General features: G+C 47.4%; 2 protein-coding genes across 7 annotated transcripts in view; one reads left to right on the top strand and one right to left on the bottom strand.

Annotated features, from left to right (window-relative positions):
• The first annotated feature begins 922 nt into the window (after positions 1 to 922).
• PDRG1 (p53 and DNA damage regulated 1) lies at positions 923 to 8,348 on the top strand. Of its 3 annotated transcripts, none has more exons than XM_055266319.2 (5): positions 926 to 1,123; positions 2,630 to 2,705; positions 4,435 to 4,509; positions 6,738 to 6,818; positions 7,422 to 8,348. In XM_055266319.2, exons 1-5 carry the CDS (start codon positions 968 to 970, stop codon positions 7,502 to 7,504), a joined length of 471 nt encoding a protein of 156 aa, XP_055122294.1. In that variant the 5' UTR covers positions 926 to 967; the 3' UTR covers positions 7,505 to 8,348. The 3 variants fall into 3 exon arrangements, with proteins under 3 accessions (XP_063489910.1, XP_055122294.1, XP_055122295.1); XM_055266320.2 differs by having other exon boundaries at positions 934 to 1,123; positions 7,035 to 8,348; XM_063633840.1 differs by having other exon boundaries at positions 923 to 1,123; positions 4,435 to 8,348.
• Positions 8,349 to 10,360: 2,012 nt separating this feature from the next.
• TTLL9 (tubulin tyrosine ligase like 9) overlaps positions 10,361 to 27,159 on the bottom strand; it is a 75,348-nt gene continuing 58,549 nt past the window's right edge. For all 4 annotated transcript variants that reach the window (XM_055266302.2, XM_055266303.1, XM_055266301.2 and 1 more), the window contains 5 exons: positions 19,567 to 19,625; positions 18,535 to 18,731; positions 15,922 to 16,035; positions 14,222 to 14,346; positions 10,361 to 10,546 (listed from right to left, as the gene is read on the bottom strand). In XM_055266302.2, coding sequence (XP_055122277.1) covers positions 10,470 to 10,546; positions 14,222 to 14,346; positions 15,922 to 16,035; positions 18,535 to 18,731; positions 19,567 to 19,625 — 572 coding nt within the window. In that variant the 3' untranslated portion in view covers positions 10,361 to 10,469. The remainder of the gene's footprint in view (positions 10,547 to 14,221; positions 14,347 to 15,921; positions 16,036 to 18,534; positions 18,732 to 19,566; positions 19,626 to 27,159) is intronic.

Genomic DNA, 27,159 nt, shown 5'->3' on the forward strand with positions numbered 1-27,159 from the left:
CTGCTTTTCTGAGCTAGCATTTCATTGCTTACTGCCCATAGTTTTCAAGTCCCTTCCTTATGTATAGGCCAGCTACTCTGGTCATTGGGCCCAACACAGGGGCTCAAGTGAACTCTGGTTAAACGGAATTAAAAGTGATTACTGCTTCCTTTTTTTTTTTTTTTTTGAGACAGAGTCTCGTTTTGTCACCCAGGCTGGAGTGCAGTGGTGCCATCATAGCTCACCGCAGCCTCGACTCCCCAGGTGCAGGTGCTTCTCCTACCTCAGCCTCCTGAGTAGCTGGGACCAACAGGCGCGCCCCACCGCACCCAGCTAATTTTATTTTTTTGTATTTTTAGTAGAAACGGAGGTTTTACTGTGTTGCCTAAGCTGGTCTCGAACTCCTGGGCTCAAGTGATCCCCCCGCTTTGGCCTTCCAAAGTACTGGGATTACAGGCAGGAGCCACTGCACCCAGCCGATTCCTGCTTCCTTCCGATCCTGTGGAGAGACACTGAGGCGGATTTTTATTCACCCCCTTTTTATAAATTAGAAACTGAAAGTGTCAGAGATTAAACATGTCACACTGCCACATGGGCCTTCTTGGTGTTTCTTAGCCTGGGGAAGAATAATATTTCCCAGATCCTAATCACTACCTGCCACAGTATATAAGTGTTTTGCCATTAATTGTCGATGTTTCCCACTAGGATGAAGTTCCATGAGGGCAGGGATTTTGTTGTGTTCACTGCTGCATTCTAAGCACGTAAAACTGCTTGGCACATAGTAAGTGCTCAAGAAGCATGAACCCAGGGAGTGACGGGTCAGAGGCAGCCCGAGCACTGAGCTCTCTGAGCCTGCAGAGGGCGCTCCAGCCCCGCCCCCAAAGCTAGGCCCCGCCTCTCGCAGCCGGCTGGCGCACGAACGTTGGATCCTGCGCACCACCGTTCTTTTAACTGCGCAGGCGCGCCGGAAGCACCTAGAGAGCGGCGCATGCGCAGCGGGAGTCGAAGCGGAGACCCCGGGGTCGCGCGAGAGCCGCAAGCGGAGTTGGTGGGCGCTATGCTATCACCCGAGGCAGAGCGAGTGCTGCGGTACCTTGTAGAGGTGGAGGAGCTCGCCGAGGAGGTGCTGGCGGACAAGCGGCAGGTGAGAGGCCCCTACGCGGCGCTGGGGCCTGGCGGCCTGCGCCGTCGGAAAGCCCGCGGGGTCGCGGTGAGTTGACCTGGACAGGCGGTTAACGGCTCCGAGGCGACAGAGGTGGGCCGATAAATATTCGGCCGCTACTAAGTGAGCGCCTGCGCTGTGCTGGACATTCCTCTCTCTTCATCCTTTCTCTGCCCCTTGCCATGCTCTCTGGATCTCGACCCATCATGCTCTGGGCCGTTTCCCTGAGCACCTGTTTCAAAATGCACTTCCCGGCCCCATGGTTGATCTAGGGGCACCGTCCTGTAAAGGCCCTCAGGGGAGAGCTGGAACCGAAAAGAAGCCTGAGGGGGCCTTGTGACCGGGCAGGGGTGGAGACGTGGGGGAAGGTGGCGCCCTGTTTATGGGGTGCCTTGTTTTAAGTGCCAAGTTTTTGAAGGGAGTTCCTGGGGGAAGGAGGGTGACGTAATTGGATTTAGGTTTTAAAAGGATCTCCCTGGCTGCTGTGTGGAATACAGAATATAGGCGGGCAAGGGTGGAGGCAGGGAGATGCGTGAGGGGCCACTGGTATGGTCCAGATCAGAGATGGATTTGGACTAGGTATTGGTGGTGGAGAGAAGTTAAGGGGTCAGAAATGTATTTTGGAGACAGACTCAGTAGGCCGTGATAGTGGCTGTGTAAAGGCATGAGGGAGCCGGGGGAGTCGTGACTCCCTCTCGTCTCCAGTTAGAAGGGTCAGGTATTTACTGAGAAGGGGAAAACTTGGGCAAGATCCTGTCAAATTAAATACTGGATCAGGGTGTGCTGGATGAGAATAATAAGAGCAGTTAAAGTTTATCAGCTACTTACTATGTGCCAGGTACTGTGTTAAGTCATTTAATTGCTGGCTCAATAACCTGTGAGGTAGGTACTGTTCGTAGCTCCATTTTGCGGAGGAGTAAATAGGAAGGTGAAATTACACAGCTTGAGGCAGACAGCAGGATTCGAACCTGAGTATTCCAGCTCCAGAACCAGCACTCGTGCAGCATACTGTACTACTGCCTCACTTCCTTAGTAGCTATTGTGTTGTTACCACTGTCTCAGTGCCCCCAGTCCTGCTGTTCCAATCTAGTATTGTTGGGTTTCTCATATTACTAGTTCAGAATCAGCTGGAGAAGTTTGTCCAAAAATAAACATTAGGCCTGCTTAATCACAGTGTGTAGGGGAAGGGTTTCCACTCCCCTGGTGATTCTGATATGCCCTAAAGTTCGAGTGGATAATGCAGAATTTCCCATTTAGTCAGCACGTTTTCCCAGCATCTTCTCTGGGGAGAGGGCAGCTGCCCAAAGCATTGTCTTTAAGACCAGGAAACTGAGTGAGAGAAAAAATACAGTCACACATCAGTCCATTTTAGGCAGGACGTTGGATGTAACTAGGAATAATGCATTGTCTGTGCAGCCTTTGTCTGTCAAGAGGTGACAGCTTGGGGCAAGAGATAGCTGAGTTCCCTCCTGTCCCTGTGGTTTTCAGATTGTGGACCTGGACACTAAAAGGAATCAGAATCGAGAGGGCCTGAGGGCCCTGCAGAAGGATCTCAGCCTCTCTGGTAAGTTGAAATTTTCTCAGTGCAGCCCTGGAGGCCTGTTCCGTTTTCCTTTAAGGCTTTACCTTGTCCCTGATAGAGATCAGTTAGGAGGTCACAGCTGTATAACTCAGCCTTGTGGGAAATTGAAACAGTCTGAGGAGATGGGGGAGCAAATTTTGCAGTTCTGGCACAGACGGTGGTTCAGGATTTTGCCTGCTCACTTCAGTGACAGGTCGTTAGCTCCTGGCTTATTGACGATGGCAGACACTGATAGAGTGCTGGGGGTGTATAAAACTGATGGTTCGTGCCCTTGAGCTTTACAGATAAGGAAAACAACGTAAAATGCATAATTGAAAATTGTAAGAAAGCCAAAGATGGAGGCCGGGCACGGTGGCTCACGCTTGTAATCCCAGCACTTTGGGAGGCCGAGGCGGGCGGATCACGAGGTCAGAAGATCGAGACCATGGTGAAACCCTGTCTCTACTAAAAAATACAAAAAAATTAGCCGGGCGTGGTGGCGGGCGCCTGTAGTCCCAGCTACTCGGAGAGGCTGAGGCAGGAGAATGGCATGAACCCGGGAGGTGGAGCTTGCAGTGAGCCGAGATTGCGCCACTGCACTCCAGCCTGGGTGACAGAGCGAGACTCCGACTCAAAAAAAAAAAAAAGCCAAAGATGGAATTGGACTTGGGGTGGGTGTTGAGAATATATATCCAAAAGAATGGGACCCTTTAGATGAGGCCAAGTGGCTGTGGCAGTGGAAGCAAATGGGAAGTAAGTGTGGCTGGAGAGAGGGGCAGAGACCAGGCCATAATGAAAGGTCTTGGGAGCTAAGGGAGGAAGTTTACATTTTGTTGAAAGTGCACTAGAATGTGCAGCATCTTCCAGTTGCTTCTCATCTCACCTGAGTAAAATCCAGAGGTCGTACAAGACTGAGTAATCCAGCCCCCATGAATCCATGAGTGTGCCAATATCATCTCTACTCCCCCCACCCCCCGCATGACTCCACCTACACCGGTCTCCTTGCTGTTCTTTTATTTATTTATTTATTTATTTATTTGGAGACAGAGCCTTGCTCTGTCACCCAGGCTGGAGTGCAGTGGCATGATCTTGGCTCACTGCAACCTCCGTCTCCCAGGTTCAAGTGATTCTCGTGCCTCAGCCTCCTGAGTAGCTGAGATTACAGGCGTGCGCCACCACACCCAGCTAATTTTTGTATTTTTAATAGATACAGGGTTTCGCCATGTTGGCCAGGCCGGTCTCGAGGTCCTGGCCTCAAGTGATCCACCTGCCTCGGCCTCCCAAAGTGCTGGAATTACAGGCGTGAGCCACTGCGCCCGGCCCCTTGCTGTTCCAAACACCCCAAGCACACTACTGATCTTTGCTGTTCCTGTTTCCTCTCTTTGGCTCACTCTTTCCCCAGATGTCTGCAGGGCTCACACTCTTGCTTTCCTTAGGTCTCTATGTAGATATCATATAATCAGTAAGGCCTTCTCGGACTACCTGGTAGGAGTAACAAGGTCCTCCTCTGGCATTCCCTAGCCATCTTAGCTTGCTTTATTTTTCTCTACAACTCTTAATCAAGGTCTGACAAATCATATCTTTGTTATTCTCTCTCCTCCACTATAATATAAGCTCCAAGAGGGCAGGAACTTTGTCTTGTTCTGCTCTGTTGTCTATCTAAAACAGTGCCTGGCAGATAGTAGGTACTCAAAAAAAAAACTATTGAAGGAATTACCATTTGCTCTTTCAGAAGATGTGATGGTTTGCTTCGGGAACATGTTTATCAAGATGCCTCACCCTGAGACAAAGGAAATGATTGAAAAAGGTAAGGCCTCCTGGGGATGGGTCAGGGATGCGCTGCCTCTCCCACCAGCTTTGGTCTTAACCCAGAACAGGGAGTCAGGCTTCAGGCAGCTTAAGGAGAGACAGCTCTGTCACAGGGTTCAGACTGCTGTGGGTTTTAATTCCACCTCTGCCACTGTGGGTTATTTCCTTATCTCTAAGAGGGGTTGCATCTATGTAGCATGGCTGTGAAGTTGAGGTAAAACAATATGTGTGCCTAGCATAGTGCTTTCTTATTAGTGAGGAATCAGTTGGGCTGCAAATAACAAAACCCAACAAATTGAGGCTTAAGGAAATATGCTTCTTTTACTCTTGCATAAGAAATTGTCCAGAGGTGTGTAGTCCAGGCCTGGCATAGCTGCCCAGCAGTGGCACCTTAGCATATTCTCCTGGTGGTTTTTTCATCGTTGCGGTCCTCATGTCAGGCTGAAGGAAAGAGAAGGTTTCGCCACATAGAGCTTTGCGTTCTATTTTTGGAAGTAAGGCCATCTCCTCAGGGACTTCCTGCCAACATCTCATTGGCCAGAACTAAGTCACATGGTCACCCATAGCTGCAAGAGAGCCTGGGAGAGTGAGCTTTTCTTTTTCACGTGCCCTGCAGTAGAGACTGGGTTGAAAATGGAGGTTTGGGGAGAGTAAACCTCTAGGGTCTGCCATAGCCTAGGCACTCAGTGTACTCAGTTTCCACAACCATAATCTGGAAGCTCTTTGGAAAAGCATCTTAAAGCAACTCAGGCTGCAAATGGATTATTGGCTAGAAAAAGAACAGGCTACACATATTTTTTCTTCCATAACCTTGAAAATGGCCAAAAGGACAAGCAAGGTTGCCTCAGTCCCTGAAGACAGGGTGTCTTCATACCTCATGAAATAAAATTTCTTCTTTTTTTTTTTTTTTCCTTGAGACAGAGTCTTGCTCTGTCACCTAGGCTGGAGTGCAATGGCACTATCTCGACTCACTGCAACCTTTGCCTCCCGGGTTCAAGCAATTCTCCTCTCTCAGCCTCCTGATTAGCTGGAATTACAGGTGCATGCCATCATGCCCAGCTAATTTTTGTATTTTTTTTAGTAAAGACAGGGTTTCACTATGTTGGCCAGGCTGGTCTCAAACTCCTGACCTCAGGTGATCCACCCACCTCGGCCTCCCAAAGTGTTGGGATTATAGGCGTGAGCCACTGCTACTGGCCAGTGACATAAAACTGCTAACAGAGGAAGCTATATCCAGCCTGGAGAAGTTTCCAGCTGTTGTGTTGAAAAAATGCACTAATATTATGGTTATAAAATTAAACTGCACTTGGTGGTGGGCTGGAGGCTAAGCTTTCAGAGGGTCCCTTGCCTGGGTTCAGGATCTTGTTGGCCCTTTTGGTCCCCAAATGTGGTCTTGTCACTGTACCTAGAGGGGTTCTGAGACATCATCAGATTTCTTGGGGATCAATACAGGCTAAACAAGCTCATGGACATTGGGGGGTAGTCATTCACCATGAGAAATAGAACTAGGCTGTAAGGCTTGTCCATTCAGCGTTTCTCCCCATCAGAAAGAGTGAGTCTGTGGGGAAGACAGACTAGCCAGAATGTCACTCTTGAGCAGGCGGAATTGGCTGGGTGACTTGAGTCGATTGGTCAATCAAGCTTTGATAGCCACCTCTGTCATCACACTGACTCAGGGGCAGTCCATGACACTAGGAGACCCTTTTCTGTTCACAGTGGCTAATTAAGTTAAGCTTGAGCATTAAGCTTGCGTGTTGATTGTTTATGTCACATGTTTACACAGTCGTGTTTTTCTAAAACCCCCTCACCTTGATGGACTTGGGTTTGTGAAATTTCTTAGGCATCCATTTCCAGCCATCTAGGGTGGGCTGAATCTAGAGATGCTTATTTTGTTTGTGCATTCAAATTTTCGGTGATTTCATTGTGGGAGGGTGGCCTAAAGTCCTGATGTTGCCTTCTCCATCCAATGACCACCCCAAGGTACTTTGCATAATGCAAAAAAGGCCAGTGTAATGGGAGTCGGGACTGCTGTGTCCTGGGCTCTGAGTGGTCCTGAGCAGGTCATGTCCCTTCTAGCCTTTAATCCTTCCTCAGTTGGCCTCTGATGTCCCCTTTTCCTTCCTGAAAGCTACATGCCCTTGCTGGGGAGAGGCTGGCATCTCCACTCCTGGGGTCAAGTCTGTCTGGTACAATTTCATCCTCTGCTTGCCCCCCTCATTTTTTCAGATCAGGATCATCTGGATAAAGAAATAGAAAAACTCCGGAAGCAACTTAAAGTGAAGGTCAACCGCCTTTTTGAGGCCCAAGGTATTGGCTTAGCAGGGACTGGAGATGAGGAGGGGAGAGAATCATCAGCATGGACTTCGAAGGGCAGGGGTGGGAAGCCTGACCCTCAGAGGTGGGCAGTGGCTGGGGCAGCCTGTGAGTGGCCCTGGAGGTGTGCACAGTGGTTGGTTGTAGCTGCCCAGGGACAGAATGGACAGGGGGATTTATACAGTCCTAGTCCTGTCACTTCTTTTCCAGGTCCCACGAACCACTTGGGGTGATCTCACATTATACATCAGGGCATGGCATGGGGATCAGATAGCTCCGACTGAGGAAACTCAGAAGGCTTCAGTGAGTGATTGAGGTCAGAGCTGAAATTCTTGATAAATGCAAGCACTCTACGTTGGTCACAGGTCTTGGAAAAACCTGAGGCTCTTTGGGCAGCAGAGTCATGACTTTGCAGGCTCTTGGTGACACAGGAACGGTGGTGATGCCTCATCCGGTGCATTGCAGAATTGGAGGCCCATCCCTGCCAGACCTCCAGGCCGAGTTTGGCAGCATTAGTGCAGCGTCAGCCCCTTTCCTGGGCCTGGCTCCAGAGACAGCAGGAGGCCCAACATGCTGATGGATCATCTTCTCTCCTAGGCAAACCGGAGCTGAAGGGTTTTAACTTGAACCCCCTCAACCAGGATGAGCTTAAAGCTCTCAAGGTAATCTTGAAAGGATGAGACTCCAGAACCAAGATGGGGGACCAGCAACTTCCCAGGGTCATGGAGGACCCAGGACCCTCCAACCTTGACACCTGTAAGGACAGGATCTGCCCTGTAAGGGGACAGCCGTCAGGAATCTGGCCATGAAAACCTCTTTGCAGTGCTTGGCTACTCTGTGATGGCAGGAGGGAACCTTCAGCCTGTCTGGCTGCTAGACCTGGACACCAGGGCTCAGTGGACACAAGATCTATTGACGGGCCCTGGTAGCCACCAGTGGGTGTGTGGGGCAGTGGCTGTGGGGGTGTAAGAATGACTGCAACAGGCACTTCACAACAATGGCCTGCTGTTCATATGGACCCTGAGCAAGGAAGGAAGGAGGGAGGGGCAGAGTGGAGTTTCATTCCAGCATTCCTCTCAGAAGGGAGAGAGGTTTTCAGGCAGGTGCCATGCGATTGGAATAAAGCAGGAGGCTCATGGGTGGTTGCTGAATGAAGAACAGAATCTTGGTGCTTTGTGGCTCACCACAGCCATCTGTGGGGCAGGCATATGCACCTCCTGCCAGCTCCATTTTTGTGCTTTTTCCCTGCTTGATTCCAAGAGTAGGTGCTGCCTAGCAGCCTTTGGTGGCCGCTCTTTACTCAGGAGGGCCTTGCAGAGTCCTGCACCAGGCCTGGGTGAGTGGGTGTGCCTCTTACCATATGACACATGTCAAGAGTGCCCTTCCGCCCTCTCTGAAAGTGGGGCCTGGCCAGCACTGCTCGTTACTGTCTGCCTTCAGTAGTCTGAGGTCCCAGTATGAACTGCCGTGAAGTCAAAATTCTTATGTGTTCCTTAAGGGCTCAATAAATGTCAGCTGAATGAATGAATAGCAGCAACTAGTCTTTATTTGCCTCATCTAGTCCTTCAGTGAGGGCACGCCTCTCCATTTAGAATACCACCTATGAACATGGTTCTTGCCTTGAAAGGAACCTGTGATTTGACAGGCAGGTGATAAGAAATGGCAGCATGGCAGGGGCACACCTCTCCTGGTCCCCCCGCTCCTTGGCTCTGGCTCGTAGTTACATAGAAACACAGGCTGTCGTGGCCAGTTCTTATGTTTTTCAAGAGAAGCTAGACATTTGGGTTGTGAAGTTGAATCTCCTGTCTTTTAGATATTTTTGACTAATGCAGAAACTGTTTTAAAACGTGAGTGTGGGTCACAGGTGTTTTACCCTACCCAAGCCAAACTTGGCCCAGACGTACAGTTTTGAATCCTCTTGAGTTTTGCAGAAATTACTATGTGTTTTCCCTGTGATCTTTTAAGAAGTAGGCAGGTGGAATTGGAAACAAACTGTCCATCCACAGGGGACTAGTTAAAGGAATCAATAGCTCCAGATACTGCAATACCATTCAACTATAATCAAGAATAAGGAACAAGCTCCAAGATACATGAAGTAAGAAAAGCAAGGGGAAGGCAGGTGTCTTATAAGCTAATAATTTTTGTGCAAGCACAATGTGATTCCCTCAGAACAGCACCTGCAGGGTTGGGGCACACAGGTGGGAAGGAAGGAGATGTCACCCTATACCCTTTTGTAAACTTTGGATTTTAAACCATATGAATATATTGCTTATTTTAAAATGTAAATAAAGTAGGGAGTTGCAGAATTCACCTTGCTAGGTGTTCTCCAGTGTGACTGCCTGATTCACAATTTCACCATTGGAAAATAGCCCCTTCCTCCTTGGCAGGGTGGGTGCTGGGCCAAAAAAAGCCAATCGCATTCCTTCTCCTGGAAATAGGGAACCTGGAGCCCATGCCTGGACCTGTCTGGGTTTGCCTCAGTTACAGGGATGAGTGGGAGAAGTCCTCATATTCTGAAGGCAGGAGGTCCAGAGTAGCTTGGCTTCTGGCTTTCCTAAAGTCGGCTGGTTCACTTGGATTTGCCAGTATTTTCCTTCCAAAAGTCTTCCCTTCGGGCTTAACCTACGCAGTCAGATTCCACCATTTGCAGCCAAAGAAACTACTCCGAAGCAGGCGGAGTGGTAGAGGGAGTAAATCCCCCTGGAGCAGTTACCCCAGCAGCCCCGAGTCTTGTTGCAACCCCTCTTAAACCAAGAGGAGGCTTAGGAATGTAAGATGTGAAAATGCAGAGATTTTTACTCACACTCAACTCCCCAAGCTGTCCTGCCCATGAGCCCAAGGTTTTCCGGTTTCTGGCTCAGCTCCCAATCTCAAACACAAGGCCTAGAGAAGCACTTAAGTCACCCATCTGACTTAGATAAATGCACCTTTGCAGAGACCCTCACTAAGCTCTGCCTCCCTGGTCTGTTGTCCATCTGAGAAATGGGGATGCTCTGTCCCACTGATTTTCAGATGATGGTCAGGGAGCCCCATGGGTTCCCCCGACATGCAAGGTCAGGGTATTGCAAGGAGAAGAGGATGTGTTTAGGGCTCAGTACTTCCCCAACCCCCAATAAACACACAATCTAATAACTGCTCGCTTTGTAAGCACAGCTTAAAGACGAGTTCCTTAGCCTCCAAACTCTTGCTCCTGAAGGACCTTTTCAGCACTGAGTTGGGAGGTATCCAAGTGTCAAAGCCAGGAGGACTTGGCTGCAGCCAACAGTATCCCCGGAACCAAGCCTGGTGCCCAGTGACTCCAAGTAGGGCCTGTGCTCATTTATTAGATATGATCTCTTGGGGGTAGCAGAACTTGCTGTATTTGTTCTCTTTGGGCCTAATTGCCAAGTCAGTTTATCAAGGTTAACTGCCCCCCACCCCAGTCCCAGGGATTGGCAGTCTCCTGGTGCAAAGATGCCTGGGGATGGGCTGGAGGTATCCAAGGGGCCCAATTCAGGGAGTAAGCTGCAGCTGCTAAGCTAGCAAAGCTGGTGCCAGGCTGGAGGTGGGGAGGCGAATGCTGTGAGGTGCTGTGCTGGGATCTGGGAGTCGGGGAGAGGCCTGGGTAGCACCTGCTAAGGCTGATTTCCTCCTGGCAGCTGGGGATCAACTGGAAGCTTTCTTCTGAAGTTGAAGGGAGCAGAAGAGCTGCCTCAGTTGTTTCTTCCGATCGTTGACGCAGCCTGGAAAGGAAGTGGGGTGTTGGCTCGGATGACCTATGCTTGGGAGGAGTGGAGGGGCCTGTGCCCCCACTCCCTGCTGGGAAGAGGGGACAGCGGGAGTCAGACAACCACACACAGCCTGTGGTTTATATCCTGGCTCCATTCCTAAACTGCCATGGCCCTCAAGCAGGTCAGTTGCCCTTTTCAGCATCAGTCTTCTCATCTGCAAACCAAGATACTACTGCCCACCTTATGGAGTGAACATGAGGACTGGGGGCTTACCTCAAGCCAGGAACTGCTACAGATGCTGAATGTGGATGGATTTGTTTGGCCCTCACAGGAATGATGTGTAGAAGGGAAAACAGGCTCAGAGAGGTCAAATCATTTGAACCTAGACTACCTGGTGCCAGAGCCACACTCTCAACCACTACCCCATACTGCCGCTCCTCCTGGCTTTGCTCAGTGAAAATGCATTTAAAGCTAGCACAGTGCCTGGCACCTCATAGCTGCCCAGTACTGTCAGCTTTCTTCCCTTACCCAACCCATGTGCCAGGCACAACTGGCTAAGAGATGAGTTTTCCGTACATGTGGCCCCCAATCCCAGGCAGTTCGTGCTGAGGCTGCTGTGAGCTGCTGAGACATCTCTCCCAGGACGTTCATGGTGCTACATGTTGGCTGTTTGCTCTCAGAGCTGATCCTTGAGGTAACTCTATGGTCATTTAATCTCATGCCAAGCACATTGATGGTACTCAAAAATGCTGCTTGAATGACTGAAACTCTGTGGCCACTAGTTCTGACTTGGGGGTGTCTGCCATCTTCCACATCCCCCCAAACCCTGTCCCTGCTTCCCAGACACTCAGCCATTCACTGAGCTGAAAGCCTACGATGCACATCCTCAGGGTTTTCCAGAGTGAGTTCGATGCAGCCCTAACTTAAACTCTATTTGGCTCATTCATAACTCCCAAGTCTTCTTGTCCAGTGCAAACTTCTTGGAGTTCTAGACTCATCTCTGAGTTACCTGCTGACCCTTTCACCTGGATGCCCCTGAACACTTCCCTAACTCAGTTCATCAGTACTCTTCCTACCCTAACCAGCTACCCTTGTGTTTACCACCATAAACCCAAACACTTGAAACAGGAATAATTCTAGAGACTTCAAAAGCACTGGCTCTCCCAGCCTGGTCAACTTAGTGAGATTTTGTCTCTACAGGAAAAACACACACACAAAAAAAATAAAATTAGACAGGTGTGGTGTGTGCCTATAGGCCTAGCTACTTGGGAGGCTGAGGCAGGAGGACTGCTTGAGCCTGGGAGTTTGAGGTTAGTTACAGTGAGCTATGATTGCACCACTGCACTCCAGCCTGGGCAAGAGAGCGAGACTCCGTCTCAAAAAAAATAATAATAAAATAAAACAGTGGCTCTCAACTTGGGCTGCATATTGAAATCACCTGGGAGCTGTAAACGCTACTGATGCCCACACCAACCATATCTTGATCTGGCAGGCATCAGTAGTCTTTAAAGCTCCCAGGTGATTCCAATGGGCAGCCAAGGTAGAGAACCGCCGCTTTCCATCTTTCCTACCCAAATGGGGGTCCAGGAAGTAACGCATTGATATCTGATGTGCACTGTTAGCAAAGACGGCTGCAACAATGTTCCTATATGCACACCCCTGTGCAAGGTGACTTTGCTGCTCCTCTCATCAAGAGGTGGGGTCTATTTTCTTTTTTTTCTTTTCTTTTTGAGACGGAGTCTCGCTCTGTCGCCCAGGCTGGAGTGCAGTGGCGCAATCTCGGCTCACTGCAAGCTCCGCCTCCCGGGTTCACGCCATTCTCCTGCCTCAGCCTCCCGAGTAGCTGACTACAGGCGCCCGCCACCACGCCCGGCTAATTTTTTTTGTATTTTTTAGTAGAGACAGTGTTTCACCATGTTAGCCAGGATGGTTTCGCTCTCCTGACCTCACGATCCGCCCGCCTCCGCCTCCCAAAATGTTGAGATTACAGGCGTGAACCACCGCGCCCGGCGAGGTAGAGTCTATTTTCTTACCCAGTGACTGGGCTAGACCAGCAAATGCTTTGATTGTAGCAGGATGACTTTATGGGACTTCTGAGTCTGGGCCGCAAAAGGCTTTGCAGTGTGTTTTCTCACCCTCTTGGAACCCCGAGTCTACCACGTAAAGAAGCCAGGGCCAGACCGTTGGAAGACGAGTGGCCACATGGAAAGAGAGGCCCAACTGACAGCCAGTATCAACCCCCACACCTATGAATGAGGCTGTTGTATGCCATCAAGTCTCCAGTAAATCTGCCAGGTGCCTGCAGCCCTATAAGTGACCCCAGGAGAGACCTGAGGAAGGATGAGCAAATAAAATAGTTGCTTTAAGCTGCTAGGTTTTGGGAGGGCTTGTTACACAGCAATGGTTAATCAATAGAGCATCACCCAGGAGCTTGTTAGAAATACAATCTTAGGCCCCACCCTAGACCTATGGAGTCACAATCTATAGTTTAACAAGATTTCCAGGTGATTGTATACATATTAAATTAAGCTTGGAGAGTGTTATATAGTCATCTGAAGCCTTATACATTTAGAAAACTAAACAACCCATAGAAAAATGGATGGAGTATGGACAGCTTACAAAAGAAGAAATGCAAATTTAAAAAACGGAAACCTCACCAGTAATCAATGGAATGCACATAAAACAACAATGAGTCAGTATGTTTTACCTTGCCAGCTGGCACAGATTTTTTTTTTCTAAAAATTCAAATCTGGCAAATTTGTATAATCTTTCTGGAAAGCAATTTGGTTGTAATAATCCCATCCCTTTGGCCCAATAATTCCGCTTCTAGGAATCTGTCCTCAGGAAATAGCCAGAATTTCAGCCGAGCTTAATGTGAAAGGATGTTCATCATGGTATTATTTATAAAAGTAAAAAAAAAAAAAAATGCAATTGTGCCAAATGTCCAATTATAAGAAATTGGTTTAGTAAATTTTGGCATATGTACAAACTGAACTATTTTGCAGCCATACGGTAATTTTTTAAAACTCTGCCAAGAGGCAGGAGAGTCCAGCAGACAAGCACCCAGGTTTTGGAGCCGGGCAGATGGGAGTTTGAGTCCTGGCTTACCACTTATGGCCAAACCCTTCATTCATTCAGCAAGTTACATAGCACCTGGATATCATTTCCTCATCTGTAAAATGACAATAAAAACTCCTTAAAGATAAAATGAGATAAGGTATGTAAAAGATTTCATCCGGACTGGACCAAAAAGTGCATTTAAGAGGGAGGCTCTTAATATGCTTGAATGAAAAATGCCAAGGGGAAAAGTGGGATTCAAAACTCTAGCCCAATGCCAATTTTATAAAAGAAAAAGTATGAATATATGCATTTTTTAAGAACTGGAAGGAAATACACCAGATTGTTAAAGATGGTTATGTCTGGATGTTTTTTATTTTTTTCTCTAATTTTCGAATATTCTACAATGAGTGTGAATCCTTATTTTATAATCAGGGAAAGTTTTCACTTTTTAGAAACCAAGTTTAAAAACGAGGAACAGAGGTTAAGTCCCTTGCCCAAGGTCACACAGCTGGTAAGTTGCAGATTGAATTCAAACAATCTAACCACTATCCCAAGCTGCCTCCTAGACTACCTGGTACCTCCCATGACCCCATCCCTTGTGCCCACTCCCCACCTGGCCCTACATACCGAGGTGTGTGTTGGTCACAAAGTTTCCCATTCCCGACAGGTCAGGAGCCCCCTCTTCTCTGCTAACAGGGCCATCATTCCACATGAGGTCAAAGCCCCCAACTCGCTTCTCCCTTCCTGTGAGCCTGGAAAGGAAGGAGGCCCACAGGGTTAATGAAGGTGCACCTGGCAGGGCCCTAAGACCCAAGCAAGGTCCCTGATCCCTCCTTGAGCCCGACTGATGTCCGTCCCTCAGAAGTCCTTTTCCCCAATCATTCATTGGCTGTTTCCCAGGTGCCTATGTAGGTCTCTGAGGGGTTGTTCCCATTTTTCCCCCAAGGCTCCTCCTACTTGCTCTTGGTAACATGCCCCTATTTGGTTTTTTTGTTTGTTTGTTTTTGTTCTTGTTTTGAGACAGAGTCTCTCTCTGTCACCCAGGCTGGAGTGCAATGGCACGATCTTGGCTCACTGCAACTTCTGCCTCCCAGTTCAAGTGATTCTCCTGACTCAGCCTTCCGAGTAGCTGGGACTACAGACGCACACCACCACACCCGGCTAATTTTTGTATTGTTAGTAGACACGGGGTTTCACCGTGTCGGCCAGGATGGTCTCAAACGCCTGACCTCAAGTGATCTGCCTGCCTCGGCCTCCCAAAGTGCTGGGATTACAGGGGTGAGCCACCACCCCGGGGTACTATTTGTGATTTCTGGTTTAAAGTCTCCTTTCCTCCTCAGACCTTAAACTCCATAAAGGCAGGGACTAGTTCTGTTGTGTTCCTTACTGTGTCCGCAGGGTATGGCACAGGGCCTGGTACAGAGCAGGGCTCAGATGTTTGTTGAATGAATAGGTGATGGTAGGAATAGTGGATACCTGAGGTTTCTGCCTGCTCAGCATCCATTTCACCTTTCAGTCCAAGAGTACCTTGGGTTTTCCTTTGAGAACCACTCCTCCCTCCCTCACCCCATGGCTCATGTGGGGTTGACCCCACTCCCTAGGAGGTGGGCACAAGAACTATGCCTGGCCAAGCAGAGTCACGATGAGTGGTTTAGGAATGGGAATGTGTCCCAGTTCCCAGCAAAGAGAATCAGCCCTCAAACTTCTGCTGGAATAACTGGGGAAAAGCTAATACAGAGGAAAGAGAAGGGAGGGAGGGAGGGAGGGAGGGAGAGAGACAGAGAGAGAGAGAGAAAGAGAGAGAGAGAATAGAACAGCCAACATTGAGCACCTGGATTCACCCATTCCTAAAAGTAGCTCTGGGTTTTTTGGTTTTTTTTTTCTGCTATTGCACATTGTTAAAACAATAGCTTTGTATTGAGCACTTACTGTTAGCTAGGCGCTAGATAGTAAATTATCTTTGTAAATTAATCTAACAACTCTGAGAGGTAGACATGGCATTTCCTATTTTACAGATGAGGAAGCTGAAGCTCAGAAAGGTGATGTGACTAGTCCAGAGCCCCACAGTCTGGAGGTTTCGAGGAAATCCTGCTGGACTGTCTCAGAAAGCTGTAGTTGGCCCTGCTCTGCCCTGGAGAGGTCAAGTCCTTGGGTCAGGACCCCATCCTCTGTGGACATCTCAGCTTCTCCATCTATAAAGTGGTGGGGCAGGCCAGAGCCATCGCTGAGGGCCACTCAGGCCCCAAGGTTCTAAGCTCCCCCTCTTCTTTGGTGGGAGCCTCAGTTGTCATGTACGAGGACATGTGATCAAGGCTGCCCTCCCTCACCTCGCTTCCATGTCCACGACATGCAGGGTGTCTTCCAGGAGGCAGGTCTTGAGCTCATAATCTTCCTGGCTGCTGGCTGTCAGTGATGGGGACGCATTGACCTCCAGGAGCCACCTGGGAATGGAGGGGAGTAGAGAGTCTTAGGGTTACTCGGTCCCTGGAGCCCCTAGGATTTCACTGAGAGGCTAGATGGATGCATGGACCCCACCGTCAATTCAATCCAGGCTACTCCCTCTACCTTTCTATTTTTTAAAATTATTTTTATAGAGTTAGGGTCTTGCTAGGTTGCCCAGGCTAGTCTCAAACTCCTGGCCTCAAGTCATCCTCCTGCCTCAGCCTCCCAAAGTGCTGGGATTACAGATGGGAGCCACTGTGCCCAGCCCCCTCCCCCCTTTTTTTTTTTTTTTTTTTTTTTTTTTTGGAGAGGGAGTTTTGCTCTTGTTGCCCAGGCTGGAGTGCAATGGCATGATCTCAGCTCACTGCAACCTCTGCCTCCCAGGTTCAAGCGATTCTCCTGCCTCAGCCTCCTGAATAGCTGGGATTACAGATGCCTGCCACCACACCCAGCTAATTTCTTTGTATTTTTAGTAGAGATGGGGTTTCACCATATTGGTCGAGCTGGTCTCAAACTCCTGACCTCAGATGATCCACCCGCCTCAGCCTCCCAAAGTGCTGGAATTACAGGCGTGAGCCACCTTTCCACTTTGAAGAAAGGTAACTCAAATGTAGAAAGCTGGCATAGGAATGATTATGGTGCTTTCGTGGTGTTACTGTTTTCCCTTCTTCCAACAGAGATGTGAATGCAAGAAAAACTTCCCTTTCTTAGTGAAAATTTGCACACTGTAGGTGGCACCCAACCTGCTGTGTCAGGGGTTGGGAAGCAGTGGGGAGGGGTAGAGACTGTGGTGAGCTGGAGAGGGCATTCCAAGTCTAAAGGGGTGGCTGTGGCCAGCCCCAGGAGAGTGCTGCCCTGTGGGAATGTGAGTCCAGAATTGTGAGATCACCTGATTTTTCCAGAAAAGCCAAAAATTGACATTTTTTTTTTAAAGAGTCAGAATCTGGCTCTGTCACTCAGGCTAGAGAGCAGTGGTGCAATCTTAGCTCTCTGCAGCCTTGAACCCCTGGCCTCAAGTCATCCTCCTGCCTCAGCCTCCTGAGTAGTTGGTATTATTATTATAGGTGCTTGAGTCACTGTACTTGGTAATTCTGATTTTTATGTAAACATCTTCCAAATTTTAGAGCCTGTCAATAAATTAAAATTAAAAACAGTCTAAAGGCCAAATTCAAAGTATCTACAGGCCAAAAGCAGCCCAAAGTCCTCCCACTAGCCACCTCTTATCTTGTTCAACCCCATCCTTTTACAGAGAGGAAGCTGGGGCCCAGAGAGGGAAAGGCTCACCCAGCAGGTCTGTGGGAGACCAAACCCCTTTCCACTATACAGCAAAAATTACTCTAACAACTTGGAGAGGTAGACATGGTGTTTCCCATTTTACAAATGAGGAAACTGAAGCTCTGAGGGGTGACATAGCCACCTGGGGTCCTGTGCAGCCAGTCCTCTTGGACCTGCAGAATTTTTGCCCACACAGAGGGCACAGCCGGAGTCATCCTAATCACAATACTCAGGGCTGGACCCCTCTTGTCCAGGCCTAAGGGCAGCACTGAGGGCAGTTGTTTAGGGGTCTCAGCAGGCCGGGTGGCGATTAACTGAGGTCCCTCCCCCAGCCTGACTACCCAGGCCCCAGGGCTGCAAGTGGATGCTCCAGTGCTTCCTGCAGTAGCTGGTGTCCAAGCACGGGCCAGGGCTTATTCCCCCACCAGGTCCACCTTAATGCCAGCAGTTACATCCTGCTGCAGGGGACAAAGGAGAGAGACCTGCTGGTCCCGGGACCCTGTTTCCCTTGAGCGAGGGCCTGACTTAGGTCTTGCTCTAGGGCTCCTCCTCCTGGCTTAGAAATCCCCTCAACACTTACATGGTGACCCTGAATAGGGGGTTGGCTCCTGGAGCTGGCAGTGCTGGTGGGGAGCAGCTCAGCCCAGGTCCTTGGGCCCTGGGCCTGGCTTTGCCCTTGACTTGCTACATGACCTCAAGCTCCCTGACCCTCATTGGGCTTCTGTGTCCTGTTGCATCATGTGTGGCCATCATGGTGGTCCCTGCCAGGTCCAGCTTGTTCTATTCGTCAGCTCAACCTCATCCACGGGCATCTTGGGAGTGGATTAAAGTCTTGGCAGAGATCGACATTGTAACAATATTCCATTATATGGCGCTTTGCATCTTCAAAGCTCCAAGACTTACAGAGGGGAAGTTTCTTGCTTGGTATAGGGGAGAATTCCTGACTCAGCAGATGATCAGGAAAGGCCTCCCAGTGCCAGGCTCGGTCCTCAGTGCTCTACAGACTATATCTCACTTCTTCCTCATAACCATCCTATAATGACCTATGGATAGATCCTGTCATGACCAACCCCATTTACAAATGGGCAAACTGAGGCACAGAAAATGTAAGTGTGCACAAGGTTATACAATTAGGAATTGGCAGAGCTGGGATTCAAACCTGGGCAGTCTGGGTGCCGAGTATGCAAACTATGACCTCCTGGCTCTCCCACCCACCCACTTACGGCTTGAGGTCCTGGTCGATGAGTATGTCATAGCCGTACAGCTCAAAGCAGTGCTTGTCACTGATGATCACCTTCTGCACACTCTGCAGGCTTTTGACAAAGATGTTGTCGATGTCCCTGAAGAGCGTCTCCACTGCCTCGGGCCTGTGTTTGGATGCCAGGTACTGCCGGAAGCGCTGCAGCATCCACTTGCAGCCCTGGGCCCCGGGCAGCCGGGTCAAGAGAGGAGCCTCAGTTAGTCAGGACCTGGCCTGCTAGGACCCCTACAAAATTGCTCTCAGTGTTTCCCTTAGACCTGGGCAAGAGGGGCCCAGCCCTGAGCCCTATAATTAGGATGACCCCAGGTGTGCCCCTCTTTGAGGGGCAAAAATTCTTCATGTCTAAGAGGACTGGCTATGCAGGACCCCAGAAGTCCCTGCCCACATGGCCTGTGTAGGCCCCTTTCCTGAGGCTGACTTGCTGAGGACAGACCACACTGACCATGTGTGCATCCCAAGGCCAAGGAGTGCCCAACAGGCTGCCATTTTCAGGGGTGTGTATGCACAAGGGCCCCACTGTGTGGGATGGAGCTGGGGAGGGAAGAGAAGGGAACAGGTGTGAGCTGGGGACCTGCTCTCCTGTGTCCCCTTGATCTGGCCCTTGACTCTGAGAAGTCTGAGAATTCTGTATTTGAACCTGGCCTTGCAGGTTATTTTACATAGACAGAAAGATAAAATATATCTGTATGATACATTACATTAATCGATTAATCCATTGACCAATAGAAGATATCTGTCAAGGTAGGAGGATAGGACATATTTTGTTTAGGTGTGTGTTAGTGTGATTTGCAACTTTTAAATACTGAGACACACGATATGTGGGCCTCCATTTGTAGTCCCACCCTGAGCCCTGCAAGTGGGATGGGCAGGCCTGCCTCACTGGTGAACACAGCCTCAGACAGGCCTGTCCTGGGCTCCTTGCCACTCCACCCTCCCCACCCCGACCTGGCCCCAGAGGGCTGTACCCGTGCAGAGCCAAGCCCGGCTTCCTCACCTTCTTTGGGTGGTAGTCAGGAGATGTTTTTTGCACAGCCACGTTGGTGAGGTGAACATCTGGGAGAGGGTGGTGGTCAAGGGTCAGTGTGAACAAAAAGGGTGAGCCCTGCGCCACGAAGTCCCCAGGACTGAACTGAGACCTTGCTTGGGAATTGATGGGGAAGGCTACGAAATAGCTCCATGGTTGTGTGTGTGTGAGCTTTGGAGTCAGATGGGCCTGGATTCAAATCCTGCCTGCATCCTTCCTGGCTGTGGGCTCCTGAAAAGCCATTTCACTTCCCTGGGCCTATTTCCCCACCTTGTAATGGGGGTACATAGCAGTATATTGACCTCACAGGATTTTTCAAAAGGTTAAATACTGTGCCTCTTCCAGTGCCTGGCATAGCTGCTATTATACTACGGTTTTTCTTTTCTTTTCTTTTTTAACCTTTGTGTTATATTATGATTTTTTTTTTTAATTCAAGAGGAGTGGTTCTAACAAGTAAAGAACCAAATACAGAACAACCATCTCAGGACACACTAGGCTGTCCGTCACTAGAGGGCTCCAGGCTGGGCGGCCACTTTGTAGGAATATTGGCAAAGGGATCCAGCACTGGGATAGGGTCAGGGTGGCCTTGGAAGGCCCAGCCCTGAGATTTGGCCTCTCAGTACCATCACCATCGTCACCACCAGTGACATCAGCAGCACTTTGCAGCTTACAGAGCATGTTTACACACATTATCTCATTTGTTCCCCAAATTATTCCCATCTCACAGATGAGACCATGGAGGCTCAGAGAAGTTAAGTGACCACCATTCAGAATACCCCTTCCTCAACATCTTCACCCCACAGCTAAGCAGGATGGCTTCCCCAAACCTTGTTGTTTGTTTGTTTTGAGACATAGTCTTTTGCCCAGACTGGAGTGCAGTGGCGCAATCTCAGCTCACTGCAACCTCTGCCTCCTGAGCTCAAGCAATTCTCCTCCCTCAGCCTCCTAAGTAGCGGGGATTACAGGTGCCCGACACCATGCCCAGCTGATTTTTGTATTTTTAGTAGAGATGGGGTTTCACCATGTTGGCCAGGCCAATCTCAAACTCCTGACCTCAAGTAATCCACCCGCCTAGGCCTCCAGAGTGCTGGGAGTACAGGTGTGAGCCACCACACCCAGTACCAAACCTCATGAAATGACCATAAGACCTGACTTTCTCCAGGACTTACTTGGGGCATTTCTCAGTTGGGTAGGTAGAGGTTCTAGGTCTCTGACTCCAAGTCTAATTCCCCTAAATGTACGGTTCTTCCAGTTTGTGGTGTATTGAACAGAGTAGGGTGGTTTCAGCCTCTCTGGAGAAGGTGAGTATCCTCTTTAGCATCTTTTTCCTAGACGTCTATCTTTAGAGCTTTTTTTTTTTTTTTTTTTTGAGACAGGGTCTTGCTCTGTCACCCAGGCTGGAGTGCAGTGGTGCCATCTCATCTCACTGCAACCTCTGCCTCCCGGATTCAAACGATTCTCCTGCCTAAGCCTCCCAAATAGCTGGGACTACAGGCAAGCACCACCACGCCCGGCTAGTTTTTGTATTTTTAGTAGAAACAGGGTCTCACCATGTTGGCCAGGCTGGTCTGGAACTCCTGACCTCAGGTGATCCACCTGCCTCAGCCTCCCAAAGTACTGGGATTACAGGCATAATGCCTGGCCCAAATTTTTTATGTATTTTTTGCAGAGACAGGGTTTCAACATGTTGCCCAGGCTGGTCTCAAACTCCTGACCTCAAGCAATCCACCTGCCTTGGCCTCCCAAAGTGCTGGGATTACAGGCATGAGCCACTGCGCCCAGCCCAAAAATGAATTTTGAATGGACCACAGACCTAAATATAAGAGGCAAAACTATGAAATTCATAGAGAAAAATAGAGGAATAAGTCACTGTGACCTTGAGTAGGCAGATCTTCTTAGATATAACACCAAAAGCACAGGTGGCAAAAGAAAAAATAGATAAATTCAACTTTATCGAAATTAAAAACTTCTGTGCTTCAATGGAAATTATCAAAAAGTAAAAGAAAACCCACAGAATGAGAAAAAATATTTGTAAATAATGTATCTAATAATGGACTAGTATCCAGAATACATACAGGATTCTTATAACTCAACAATAAAAAGATAATCCAATTTAAGAATGGGCAAAGGATTTGAAGAGATTTATAAGTGGCCACAAGCACATAAAAGGTGCTCAGTATAATTAGTCATCAGGGAAATGCCAATCAAAACCACTGCACATCCACTAGGATGGCTATAAATGAAAAAGACGGATAATAGCAAGTATTGGCCAGGCATGGTGGCCACGCCTGTAATCCTAGCACTTTGGGAGGTCAAGACAGGCAGGTCACTTGAGTCCAGGAGTTCAAGACCAGCCTGGGCAACAGGGTGAAACCCTGTATGTACACAAAATACGAAAATTAGCCAGGTGAGGAAGCAAGCATCTATAGTCCCAGCTACTTGAGGGACTGAGGTGGGAGGATCATTTGAGCCCGGGGAAGTCGAGGCTGCAGTGAGCCGAGATCACACCACTGCACTCCAGCCTGGGCAACAGAGCAAGAACTTGTCTCAAAAAATACAAAATAACAAGTGTTGACGAGGATATAAAGAAATTGGAACCCTCAAACAATACTAGTGGAAATGTAAAATCATGCAGCACCTTGGAAAACAGTTTACAGTTTCCTCAAAAAGTTAAACATAGAATTATTATGTGACCAGCAAATCCACTCCTAGATATATACTCAAGAGAAATGGAAACAGGCTGGGCGCGGTGGCTCATGCCTGTAATCCCAGCACTTTGGGAGGCCGAGGCAGGTGGATCACTTGAGGTCAGGAGTTTGCGACCAGCCTGGCCAACGTGGCGAAACCTCATCTCTACTAAAAATACAAAAATTAGGTGTGGTGGCGCATGCCTGTAGTCTCAGCTACTCAGGAGGCTGAGGCATGAGAATCACTTGAACCTGGGAGGCAGAGGTTGCAGTGAGCCAAGACTGCACCACTGCACTCCAGCCTGGGGGACCGAGCGAGACTCTGTCTCAAAAAAGAAAAAGAAAAATAAATGAAAACATATGTCCACACAAAAACTTGTACATGAAATTTTTATAGCAGCATTTTTCATAATAGCCAAAAAGTAGAAACAACTCCAATGCCATCAATGGATAAAATGGTATACCCATTTTACTAAATGTGATATATCTATACAAGGAATATTATTTGGCAATAAAGAAATATGAAAGGCCAGACACAGTGGCTCATGCCTGTAATGCCAGCACTTTGGGGGGCTGAGACGGGCGGATCACCCGAGATCAGGAGTTCAAGACCAGCCTGGCCAACATGATGAAACCCCATCTCTACTAAAAATACAAAAAAATTAGCCGGGCATGGTGGCGGGCACCTGTAATCCCAGCTACTTGGGAGGCTGAGGCAGGAGAATCATTTAAACCCAGGAGGCACAGGTTGCAGTGAGCCAAGATGGTGCCACTGCACTCCAGCCTGGGCAACAAGAGCAAAACTTGGTCTCAAAAAAACAAACAAAAAGAAATATGAAGTACTGATCCATGCTACAACATAGAAGAACCTTAGAAACAAGCCAAGTGAAAGAAGTCAGACGCAAAAGACTGCATAGTGTATGATTCCATTTATATGAAATGTCCAAAATAGGCAAATCCACAGAGACAGTAAGTGGCTGCAAAGGCCTGGGAGAGGAGTCTAGGGAGGAATAGGGGATGACGGGTAATGGGTATGGAATTTCTTTGGGGAGATGACAAAAATGTTCTAAAATAGCTGGGCATGGTGGCTCACGCCTATAGTATCCACTACTCAGGAGGCTGAAATGGGAGGATCATTTGAGCCCATGAGTTCGAGACCAGCATAAACAATATAGGGAGACCCTGTTTCAAAAAAAAGAAATTTTCTAAAACTGATTGTGGTAATGGTTGTGTGGATACGATAAAAGCCATTTCATTGCATGCTTTAACTGGGTAAATTGTATGATATGTGAATTATATCTCAGTAAAGCTCAATATATATCTCAATATATGAAGATATTATGGCCAAATAAAGCTGCTATAAAAAATAGGATAAGAGAAGGCCAGGTGCAGTGGCTCATGCCTGTAATCCCAGCACTTTGGAAGGGCAAGGCAGGAGGATTGCTTGAGCCCAGGAGTTTGAGACCAGCCTGGGCAACACAGTGAGACCAGTCTCTACAAAAAACTTAAAAATTAGCTGGGCATGGTGGTGCGTGCCTGTGGTCCCAGCTACAAGGGAGGCTGAGGTAGGAAGATCGCTTCAGCCCAGGAGATGGAGGCTGTAGTGAACCGTGACTGTGCCACTGCACTCCAGCCTGGGCAACAGAGCAAGACTCTGTCTCGAAAAAAAAAAAGGAAAAGAGGATGCTGGGGCAAAGTAAGTTACTGGCTGAAGAGGGGGAATAGCTCTCTTCAGATAAAGGAAGCACGGCTCCCAGAACTTCACACTTCACACACTGCTCCTACCTGCTGTGGAGGAGACAGCAGGCCTCCTTAGGAGCAGAGGAGAAGCAGAGGCTAAAAGAAAGGGGTGAGAGATGGGTCAGCCAACCTCAGAGCCTCCCATCTCTAGAGAGGAACCTAAAACCAGGTCTCAATGGACCAATGGTCAAGTAGCAGAGTAAACATACAATCAAAGTAAATCCACAGAGAAACAGAACTGATTCACTGTGAAATCTTTAGGAGAAAAAGACTTCTTAGTTTAGAAATGATGGTAAAAATCACAGAGGAAACCAATGGACAAGTAAGCCATCAAGCATCTGAAAATAAAAATGAACAGATGTCAATACAAAAATTAAAAAATCAGTGACCACAGAAAGGATGTGTAGCAAATGCAATAGTCTGTTTCTGTCACATGAAAATCCCACATGAATTAACAATAAAAAGTATGACTGTTTATTTACTAAGTAAAGGATATGGACAAACATAAAAGAGAAAATAAAGCTAGTAGGACCCCATCTGGGAAAAAGCTCAAAGTTCCTAGTAATAGAAGATACATAATTTCAAAGGCATGCAAATGGGGGAAAATGAAAATTGGAAGAAATGCTAATTCTAAGGCAAAACTCTGCTTCCTCATCAAGTCAGTGGCATTTTAAAAATCTTTTCATTTTGAAAACTTCAAAACTCACAGAATATTTGCAAGAATCATATAATGAATGCCCCTATCTGCTTCACCTAGATGTGCCCAGTCATTTCAGAAATGGCTGTTTAAAACAATTGTCCCCAGGACTGGGGAGTTGGGATGAAATGGACCAGTCAATAGGAGCATAAAAATATTTTATTTTTATTTATTTATTTATTTATTTTTATTTATTTTTGAGACAGAGTCTTGCTCTGTTGCCCAGGCTGGAGTGCAGTGGCACAATCTCGGCTCACTGCAACCTCCACCTCCCGGGTTCAAGCGATTCTCCTGCCTCAGCCTCCCGAGTAGCTGGGATTACAGGTGCCTGCCACCACACCTGGCTAATTTTTGTATTTTTAGTAGAGATCAGGTTTCACCATGTTGGCCAGGCTGGTCTCGAACTCCTGACCTCAAGTGATCTGACTGCCTCAGCCTCCCAAAGTGCTAGGATTACAGGCGTGAGCCACCACGCCCAGCGAGGGTAAAAAGATAAAAGGACTCTTCTGGGAAGCAATCTGGCCAGATGGGCTTGACTCAGTATTTACACCTTTGTGACACCATCCAAAGGAAAAATCTTAAATGCTGTAAAAGGTTTATGAAGAAATATGTTCCTTTGCAGCATTATGTGTCACTATAGCAAGAAATTGAATACTTCCCAAATGCCTGCAGCATGGGGGATTAGAAAACCAGGAAACCTACTCAGTGGAATATTTTTGTTAATGAAAAAAAAAAAGTCTACAAGGAAAATACTGCTGATAATGTTTAGTGCAAGAAAAGATTATATTTATACAGTGGGATCATTTATATATAAAAGGTGAATGACAACAAAATTCCCTACAAATGAGCCTGGGAGGAAATACACCAAAATAGTAAGAAGTTTTTGCTAGAAAATATGCCTAGAGAAGTTTTCTCTTTGTACTGTTCTGAATTTTCTGATTTGATTTTCACGAGCTATACCACTTTTATTATAAAACTATATCCTTTCAATGTTTTATTATTTTATTATTAAAGGCCTATCCATTGTAGAAACAATTCATAATAGACATGTATAAAGTTTAAAATAAATGTTTCCTGACCTGATTCTAATTCTCTGCAGTTTTCAGAGTTAATAGATTAGTGAGGCTGGGCACGGTGGCTCATGCCTGTAATCCCAGCACCTTGGAAGATCAAGGTGGGAGGATTCAAACTGTTGAATCAAGGTCACACTCTTGAGCCTAGGAGTTTGAGACCAGCCTGGGCAACATAGCGAGAACTCATTGCTACAAGAAACAAGTTAGCCAGGCATAGTGGCATGTGCCTGTGGTCTCAGCTACACAGGAGGCTGAGGTGGGAGGTTCACTTGAGCCCAGGAGTTCAAGGCTGCAAAGAGCTGTGATCCCGCCACTGTACTCAATCGGGGGCAACAGAGAGGGAAACTGTCAATCAATCAGTAAGATAGATTAGTGAATCATGAACATCCTTTCATACTTTTTCTTAAACAGAAACATTCTTCCTTAAAGGCAAAAATGGGAACATGAATATACCAGGTTCTCCATCTTACATTTTGTTTTTCACTTAATCATCCGTTTTAGATACCTTTCTATGTCATGATATTTCGACCTAGCTCATTGCTTTCAACAGATGCACAACATCACATAGATGCTTTATCATTCATTTCACCTTCCCTCAAGGGAGATTTAAGGCATCAATGGTGATGACTGTATACTATTATATACAGTGTTTCAATGAATATTTTTGTATTGTGTATGTATAGATATACTATATGCAAATATATATTTGAATAATTATGTATAAACTATATATATTATATATAATAAAGTCAGGTTAAAAATGTTTATTATTTTGTGATCCAAAATTATTTTAAAAGTTGGTATGTAATATCTGATGCGAATATGATAAAATATTAATCTGTTAAATCTGGATGGTAAATGCATGGGTTGTTATAGTCTTTCCTGAGGTTTTCTATTTATAGAAAATTATTTTCTATTAATATTTCAAGATTAAAAATTTAAAACAATATAAAAGAAGGGGTGGAAAATGTGTATTTACTCACTGTGAAAACAGCAAAGCCTCATTAACTAGAAACTAGCCCCGGGAGAGGGCTTGATTTGTTTAAAAAGTCCCCATGATGCCCAGAGCTGTGCAAACATTTTTAAGTGGGAGAGGAGGACCACTAACATTTACTGAGAGGTCACTCTGGGCCAGCCACTGTTCTAAGTGCTTTACACGTATTATTTAACTTTAGTTAAAAAAAAAAGTAGGTGGCAATTAAACTAAACTCGATGACTCGCATATGATAAATGCTTGTTAGAATTACGAAATAAAATGAACGTACTGGAAGTGCTGACGTTGGCAAAATAGAAAAAAACAAATTGCAAAAAATACTCAGAAAGGTCTAATCACAGTTTCACACGCAGGCAATGCACATGCAACACC

The sequence above is a fragment of the Symphalangus syndactylus genome, chromosome 24 (assembly GCF_028878055.3).
Source record: "Symphalangus syndactylus isolate Jambi chromosome 24, NHGRI_mSymSyn1-v2.1_pri, whole genome shotgun sequence".
Classification (NCBI taxonomy): Eukaryota; Metazoa; Chordata; class Mammalia; order Primates; family Hylobatidae; genus Symphalangus; species Symphalangus syndactylus.